Source organism: Mya arenaria, chromosome 7, assembly GCF_026914265.1.
Source record: "Mya arenaria isolate MELC-2E11 chromosome 7, ASM2691426v1".
In the NCBI taxonomy this organism is placed as follows: Eukaryota; Metazoa; Mollusca; class Bivalvia; order Myida; family Myidae; genus Mya; species Mya arenaria.
Window position 1 is genome coordinate 3972640 of NC_069128.1, and position 9861 is coordinate 3982500.

The 9861-nt window shown below is 35.1% G+C and overlaps 1 protein-coding gene across 11 annotated transcripts in view; it reads right to left on the reverse strand.

The window, feature by feature from the left end:
- Positions 1 to 2929: 2929 nt before the first annotated feature.
- Positions 2930 to 9861, reverse strand: part of LOC128240333 (innexin unc-9-like) — a 361166-nt gene continuing 354234 nt past the window's right edge. For all 11 annotated transcript variants that reach the window (XM_052956941.1, XM_052956938.1, XM_052956939.1 and 8 more), the window contains 2 exons: positions 8834 to 9556; positions 2930 to 8163 (listed from right to left, as the gene is read on the reverse strand). In XM_052956941.1, coding sequence (XP_052812901.1) covers positions 7833 to 8163; positions 8834 to 9556 — 1054 coding nt within the window. In that variant the 3' untranslated portion in view covers positions 2930 to 7832. The remainder of the gene's footprint in view (positions 8164 to 8833; positions 9557 to 9861) is intronic.

Below are 9861 nucleotides of genomic sequence, written 5' to 3' on the forward strand. Positions count from 1 at the left end.
GCCAATGAGTGGAATATGGATGTAAACAGTGAGTATGGTTTCTTATTTTTCAATTTTAGAGGTTAATTCCAGTAAATTAAAAAAATGGAGAATGTAGTTCCACATAGGAATGGCCATGAGTTGTTCTAAAATGTAAACGTTTTGAATAAAATTTAATATCTGATCGTCTAGAACTTGCATAACTTACTAGACGTTAGTGTTGACAACGTTTAAATCTGGATTTTCGTGAGAATTGTTCTCGTACCCGTCGTGTCATAGGGAGCTTAGGGTTAAACCAATGTTTTAGAAAGGGCGGAGTGATGCAGAAGAGGGACAGGGTGCTTAGGGAGATTAAAGGAACACATTGTATAACGCTGTTAACAATTTAAACATTACGAATTTGACAGAAAATGATAGGACGTGTGTTTAATTAAATGAGGAAATAAAAGGTCTAAGCTGCCAAATATGTAAAGTTTGATAATCATATTATAAATTTTAATCAAAACAAAATTGATATTCGGGCAGGGCGTAGCTTCGCCGAAAATGATGTGTAAGCCCACTTCTAGGGGAGTGCTTTTTCATCTATGTTTCGAAATTGCCTTCTGCTTGTGTGGGAGTAAAAGTCTTATCTTTAATAATATTACATTAAGATCACTCCCCACCCATTACCAACATACGTAGGTAATGCTTAGTACACTTTACAGCACGAGCGATCTAGTCAGCATGACCGATCCCGACAGCAGCGCCGATCCCGACAGCAGCGCCGACAGCACCGATCCCGACAGCAGCGCCGACACGACAGCAGCGCCGATCCGACAGCAGCGCCGATCCCGACAGCAGCGCCGACACGACAGCAACGCCGACACGACAGCAGCGCCGATTCCGACAGCAGCGCCGACCCAACAGCAGCGCCGACACGACAGCAGCGCCGACACGACCGCAGCGCCGATCCCGACAGCAGCGCCGACACGACTGCAGCGCCGATCCCGACAGCAGCGCCGACACGACAGTAGGGCCGAATTCGCGCTTAACGTGCCATGATAATCTCACGATATGTGAAAAAAATCAATGACTAATGTTTGTCTTAATGCAAATGAGTTGAACCATTTTTTTAACAAACAAAGGAAAATACAGGGAAAAATAAAGTAGCCTCAGGTCAATAACAATATGTATTGTTTAAATTTGAACAAGCCATCCGTTATTTTTATTATGTTTATTTCGCTCTATAACCTTAATTAATTAACCATTATATCATTTTCGCATGGATTACAATTTTGTATAACACCACAATTCTACTATATTTATGATATAATATATAAAGGGGGGGGGGGGGGGGGGGAAGGGGGTAATAAAATAAAATTTTCTACGACTTTGTAGAAATTGTATTGCTTTTTTATGGCAGTCTGCAAAATATCATAATGCCTATATAAAAAAGCTCTCGCGTAAAACTTTAAAAATATTCAAACTTAATCGGCATTCCAACTGGCGGCCTCCAACAACGTCTCATAACTCGTTAAAAATGTGTCTTTATACTGTCTAACTAGGTTTGATGGTTAATGTGGTCAAACTTATTTCAATGTTTTATTCATCTCTGTAATTATTGTTTAGTAAAATATTGTCAGAAACATTGCATTATGTCTTTATTAATTTGGTCTTCATTAAGTTTAAGTATTGTTATTGTTAAAAGCAGGACACTGGGTTAAAACCGCGCGTGTGTTTATTTTCTTAAACCTTTCTGATATGCAAATTCATGTACAAGTTAACAATAGTAGACTAACCTGAACCGTCTGTCTAGCATATCTAAATGGAGTAATGTCCCTTGGATCGTGAAACTGATTTACCAATTATACAGGAACCCCGTTCGGCAATTCGATTGGTCTATGTTTTGACCGTGGTCACCAATGATGTGACCATGATGCACTGAAACTGTTTTGCTGTGACTTATTATGGCCATATCAATTATATACATAGTCGGATTGGTAGGAAGGACTGTTATGGCCATTGCGGGAATATTATTTAGAACATTAGCATATCAAGATACCCTGGCTTAATCATGGTAACAGATAGGTCATAATGGCAATATTGTAACATTGGTCCCAATTCAGGGTCATAACAACGCTGTTTTAGTTCTATTATATATCAGGTATGGTATGACAATGGCTGATATGAAGACGAGAACAACACCGCATATGCCCAATTGGTAATAACTAGCAGTGTGTTAAATTCAGGGTAACATCAATTCCAAGCTTGTATAAAGCGTGTTTTGACCATGGCAAGAAAAGAAATTAGAACAATTCAAATATAAGGTCATCTGGCTAAATCAAAGCCAGAACATATTTCTCGAAATGACAATGCTTTAGCAGCGTTAAATTAACTAGGGGACCTACTGGCAGCCATTTTGAATTATGCAGTTGACCTGTGTGAAACTTCAGGTATTTAATTTATTTATACTTGGAATAAACGGAACTAAATAAGCTCAGGTAGCAGAACATGTGAGCTTTACATGTTATAAAATTGATCATCGTATAGTATATAACGTTTAAATAGTATACATACATAGCAATGTGCATACTTTGCATGTAATTGCAAATACATTTGTAGTCAAAATCCTCCCACGTAATATAATTGATAGAATGTGTTCACCATAATATTAACAAAAACAGAACCAGAGAAAAGTGCTATGTACTATATAACGATTGCTTCGTTATAAGTTGAACACAGACATACTTATAATAGGCAAAACCATCGGGAAATAGTCTCATATTTTTTATAATAAGTAATGTGTTCTTATTACTTTTTATTAAGACATCCGTGCATTGCTCGAACTGGGACAAAACGTATAACTGTGTAATTAAACAAGCTCAGTGTATTATAACACATCTGAACAAAAAAGTTCACTACGGAAATTGATTGCGTTCACCTCTCCGTCGATGTCAAAACAAAAACGGAATTATCTTTCAAAATGTATTTCTTTGAAAACATATTATATACATTTAAGGTATAAAGAAATATTACGTAGAATATAATTTGATGAAGATTGCACAATATCATACACATGACTTCAACAGTTAAACAAGGGATTCATATTCGAATAATTATGCGAACATTGTAAATCAACTAGTCATTCTTTCAACAAGTGATATGAAATCAAAATGGAAACTATAAGTGCGTACAATTACAATTAAAGACATATTACTTTTCGAGTGCAAAAACACTATCTCAACTACCTACCGTTGAACTACAGAATAACACTATCATACAGAAGAAAACTCCACTTTGTTTATACTGTTCAAAGATTCTATCATAATATAGAACGTGCATAGGTAGGTATTGTATTACAAGAATCTTGATCGCATTTCTGAGATTACATAGCGCAAAACCAAACTTACTTTGCTGAAAAAACAAAAGCGCCGCAGATTGAATACAAACGCTTGTCTGTTTTTAGTCAATCAAGGGACATAACAATAATCATGAGTCATGGGCCGTGCGATATATTGGGTGTACTGTCTCTTGCACAATGTGTACTAAGTTTTTTTTTTATCAATATCTTCAACGGATAAACGACAACGATATAAGAGCTACGAGAAATAGTGCACGTATTTGTCAGGGCTCAGGGCTTATATTCAATATTTGTCTTGACTGGATCTAAGAACGATGTAGCTAATCGGATTACTTGTTATTCAAATCTGACCAATGAAATTTAGATATTAAAATTTATCACCATTTTTCATTTGACTATATTTAAGAAAGGTGAAAATACAATGCATGTGTAAGGTACAAAACAAAAACTAACAAAAACACACGAAATAGGCTAATTGTTCATAACAATCTGACAGAAGACAGTTTAAATCAGCAATTATTAACAGCGGGTTCATCAGCAATTTGCATTAGGGCAAAACTGGTTCATTTTTATTGATTAACTTTAAGCTCGTCAAACAGATACACCAGTCTGCCAATACTTTTTAAAAGGAAAAAGCCAAACAGTTCCGAAAATTAGCAAATATTATTTTTCGGGACATTTCGTAAAATTTTATACCTTTAATACCCAATTGAATAAATCAATAAATCAATAAATTCAAACCACTACCAATGTTAATAGAACTGGCTCATACCCCGTATTATCATATACACATTAACCTCTTGTAGAAATATTAATAGACTAGATAAATATAACAAAGAAAACACCAAAAAAGTAAACAGTAAACTCTAATAGATTAATAACAATAAAACAATCACAAACAAAACGAATAACTATATATACATGTATATAGGCATATACAACATAAATGTAACTATGTAAAGATATGTCTTGTGTTCAACAAATACATATTACTTATCCGAACAAAAATGCTATACATTAGATCATTATATTGATTTATACATAGATGCTACATGTATTGTTGCAGTTTTGATAAAGTCATATCAGTTATCTGTCTTGCAGACTTAATTTGAAGTCAATATTCCACAAATAGAACGTGTCTGTTATTTTAAAGGAATCTGTCATAGATTGGCAACAACATGCATAATCCTTTCGATCGCTCTAATACATTTGTGCAGTTCTAATTGATACATTAAAGTGTGTGTTTCAGACCAAAAATATCTCGTTTTTTTTTAAAATGTGCACTGATCCGGAAACCCGTTTTAAGCGGCAGTATTGTCACGTGATGATTTGATATTATTTAAGTAATGTCACCTGCGCATGCGCGTGTTTCTATTTTTATCCCGATTGCTTTTCTTAACGAAATTCAAAGTACGAAAGAGTTGACCATTAAACATATTGGCAAAGTACAAACGTTCAGTTTCTTAGTTGTAATGCTACTTACGTTTGACCAGGAGACATTTCCCCTTCAAAAGAAGTTGCTGTTAACCAATCTATCAGAGAAAGTACCTTTGCACTTTTATCGTTTCGGAATTTTAAACAATTAACTATTTCGATTGTTTATTTACGTGATTCTAAAGTACACACATATTTTCTTGATTGCACATTTGCCAAATTGTTACAAGATGATAAATAGCTCGTATGCCTAGTCTACTGGTTTCAAATAATTGCACATTTGCCCGGAACGGAACATTGGTAAAAAACAAACAATTGTGCACATATTATAGACTTTGTTTCAAATATAAATATATTATGCAACTGTACATATATAACAAACTTGTAAATCAATTATGACAATATATAATTTTCAAATGAATACTGTTATCACTCATACTCTAAACATTTTAAGGTATCTGTCCTATTACATGTGAAATTTGATGCATGGAATCCTCATGCAATTCAGATGTCTTTTCACAGCATTTTATATAAGAAAAAGCCAAGTATGTTTAAGATAAGACCATTATGCTACTTCATTAAATGAATCACCAAATGGTCCTAAATCAGCTGAATTTTAATTATTTCAGTTAAGAAATGAACAAAACAGTATTTAACATAAAAATAGGTTACTAAGGTGACATTTTATTATCATATTTTATCAACATACAAACCCTTTTTCAAAGGTTTTCTCATATCAAATCTTAACGTTATAGCTAGTAAATAACAATGAAGACCTCGCTCGATAACGGATCGAACACCTTATGATTCATTAACAAACAAACAAGGTATGACATGCATAGGTTCGGCAACCTTTGGTTTTTGATTGGCGTGATTTGGTGCATAGCCTTTTTCATTTAAACACTATCAGCAATAGATTGACATCGTTACACATACATACGTCATACGTCAAACATCAATTATATTCGACTTTATCATATTGTTACAGTTGCGTAGCTACATATAAGCCTTGTAGGCCCGGGCCTACAACTTTTTTGGGAAAATTTGAATAACTCAAAAATTCAGCAAAAACTACTCAAACACTGTGAACAACTCAAAAGTCTGCTTTATTTTAACGAAATCAATTTTGGTGTTCTTTGTTTTAAACTACGTACAGGGTGTTTGTGCTCTTATTTTAAAACTACGTACAGGGTGTTTTTCTTGGTTTTATTGTAATCATTGCAATTGTATAATTGAGTGTGTGTAATATGCATATAAAAGTCCACAAACTCACATAGAATCATCGGGCCTACAAGCTTTTTAGACCCTAGCTACGCCCATGTGTTACCTGCTTCTCAAAGAGGCTATATTTTTTAAATCTTTCAGAAGAAAACACATGAAAAAAACACAATAGTTCAATTATAGTTTTCGATGGTGTACCATGTGGCTCAAAAGTTACAATTTGACAATAGTGACATTTCGAAGATAGCTACAGCTGTGTATGTATTGTTCAGCTGAAGTTGTGTTCCAAAGTAAAGCTACAGCTATGAAACGCAGCTATAACTATACTTATGGCATCACATATACAGCTACAGCTTTATATTAACTGTTGCACTTTGTGGCGATAGATTTAAAAATAGCAACAACTGTAATTAATGATTGTAGTCATTTATAGATGTAGCAGTTAAATAAAGCTACCGCTATAGATATACAAATACAGACTAAATATCAAATACAGCTGTTGCTATAAATTACAGCTGTAGCTATAAATTACAGCTGTAACTATTAATACGGTGTTAGATATAAATACAGCTGTAGCCATAAAACACAGCTGCATCTATAAAATACAGGTGTAGCTATGAATACAGCTGCAGTTATAAAGTACAGCTGTATCTATAAAATACAACTATAGCTGTAATTTACAGCCGCAGCTTAAAAAAAACAGCTGTAGCTAAATAATACAGCTGTAACTATAAATAACAGATATAGCTAACTGTTTAGTCTTTCCGTTCTTGATAGTACTCTCTGAATCACTTGGCACACCACAGTTCTCCCCACTCTTTTTAGAACAATATTTACAAAACGTAACGACTGCAACGTATACTTGTTAAGGGCAACACTTCTCAACCATTGGTATAAACTACGTTTGCATCAGCTGTATAGTAACAAGGTATACGGTTTTGAATAGTGCAAATGCATGTGTTAAGGCAATTCAGTAGCCATCGTTTGAATTAAACAAATCGCGGGCTTACTGCAAGACGGTTGTTACTTAAAGGTACTCGGTCATGTTTTGCTCGTTTTTTTTGTACGACGAAATAATTTGTGGCAAATCGTAAGGAGTGTTTAAACTAAGATACAAAAAGCTGGAACCCCTTAGCAAATATTTGCTCAAATATCGTCTTTTTGTGTAAAAGCTCCGATTTTGGCTTTACCTGGGTTCGCACCAAAATAGTGTTTTTATGCTATAACTGTATTTTTTCTGCAATTTCGATATCATAGAGTAAAATAATGACAAAATAAGTGTCTTCAGATGCATTACTGGGAAAACTAATTTTTGGTCCAAAAACATGAGCGAGTACCTTTTATACAGAAATGAAGGGGTTATAACAAGCTTGCTGTAAGCCCTGAAAATACAGTTTTGAAAACGTTTTCAGTGGTGGTGTAATAATATGTACAACGATGCATATTTAAAGCTGCACTCTCACAGATTGACAGTTTTCACTTTTCTTTTAATTTTTGTCTTAGAATCAGCTGATTTTGGCGTAAGCGCCTTCGATTGAGTCGTACAATACAATAGGTATGGACTACTGCGGAAAAACTAATTTTTCATACAACATCAATTTTTGAACGTAAATATGATTAACTGCAACATGATCTTATGCCAGTAGACTTGAATCACAGGTTTCCAGACATTTACCCGAAAATTGGCTCATTCCAAAGCAAAAACAGAAAAAAAGTTGTCAAAACAATCAAGATGTGAGAGTGCAGCTTTAATAATGTAAAAGGCAGTCATTTTATGATGTCACACGTAAATTACAAACCGAAACCTTTTTACATTTTTGCTCTTAAATTTCTAATCTCTAATTTTCCGTCCCTATAGTCAAACGTCCTCGCCTTCAAATTCATTTCCTAGGGAATTATTTCGAATTTGTGCCGCTTTCTTTGTTCTATACATATCCCATAATCCAGCAAGAATTTCCGCCACAACGATATCACTTGAATTCTTCCCGACCAGTCTCAACGTAAACACACCATCGTGTCGCAAATACTCGATGGTGAATCTATTGGCGAGTTTTTTCTCCGGTCCGGTTCCGATTCTGTCCATAACACGCAGGAATTTTCGGACATATTGCATCCGGGCAGTTGGAAAGACGGTGTACCAGATCCAGCTAGCTAGGCTGTAGCAGGACATGATTGAACAAAACACAAACCTGCAATAGACAATATGAATATGAAAACATTGTGTAAAATCAAAGCACTGAAGGTACTGAACGATTGGGGCTACGGGTACATTTATCAAATACAGAAACAACAACATCGACAAGTGTAGAACAAAGCAAGAATGATGCAAACATTCGTCTGTGTGTTTCCAGTCTATTAAGGCGCATTACTCGAGACATGTTTAAATCCGGAATATGGCCCTTTCTAAACATACGTTTTTTGTCACTTGTATAAATATATACATGTATAAATTTTATGTAATTTCAAGTGAATATTTCGGACAACCTTTCATTGATGGTCACGAATAAAGTTTTGTTAGAATTGGGTAAGATAATCTATGACAACTCGAGACTTTTAATAGCTGATGTTATAAGCCTTTGAGCATGTGTGTTTTAGAAATAGACACGAAATAATATTATTATTAAATTAAAGTGGTGAACATAGAAACTGGTATTTTAACAGTTGTAAATGGTATATATTGCATTCATGTTTTAGTATGTTACTAGAACATCGCTTGTTTTGCCTGATTTAGTTTCAGTCATCATCTGCAGCAAACGGTTTGAAGTTAATCTCTAGTTCGGTCAGTAAAGATCAATACATGTATGGCAAAAATAATACAACTGTAACTGCAGGGACAAACAGCTTAGTTAAACTACTTACCAAAACCATAAGAAGATATATATCTTTTCTGAGAAAAGGTTTATGGGAAGCACACATTGGACTGTATATCGATGAAGGTTGTTGAATTGACGAATCTGAAAGTCACACAGAGTCACCCTTGGAAATCGGTGACTCGCGGTCCAGTCTTCTTTTCCGTTTATCAAATCGTCAAGCACTTGGAAGCCAAATACATTATAGTCCGTACCAAGGAACTCATTGAGCAAGAAAAGTTGTCCAATAGCATTACAAATATACAATACTTTGATTAAGAAATAAACTCCAACTAAGAAATTTCCATAACGCTTCCCACACAATATAGATAACTTTGCAGACAGGAAGTGACGTATAGACACACAACACGTTGACCTACTTTCACGCTGGTTGTCAAGGCAACGATCTAAATGACGCACAACATATTTTATAGTCCGGACACGACTTTCAGGACTCTCATACTGAGCATCGCTCCCTAGCTGCACAATTCTATCCACATTTATCCCAGATTGTCCATTTAACAACCTCCAGATAATGCAAGGGATATAAAACATGAGCGCCTGCACAAGAAGCATGACAGGCACCCATTGATAATAGTTGAGTTCCTTCCCCTCGCGTTCTGCGACTATGGGGATGGGGTCCTGGATATGGACGTAATATGTGTTTGAGATCCAGCAAATGTTGTTCGCATAGTCCACATGTGTCCCCGGAAACTCTGCGGGACACCAGCATCTGTAAATGTACAGAAAAATAGAGAATACTAAAATGACATGAATTTGCGGTGGCATAGAGATGATGTACTAGTATTTTCATTTCGTTAAAACGACTTACGTTTTTCGTTTAAACCACTTAGTAACTCGCTTAAACGACTTACGTTTCTCGTTTAAACTACTTAGTAACTCGCTCTAACGACTTACGTTTCTCGTTTAAGCTACTTAGTAACTCGCTTAAACGACTTACGTTTCTCGTTTAAACTACTTAGTAACTCGCTTAAACGACTTACGTTTCTCGTTTAAACTACTTAGTAACTCGCTTAA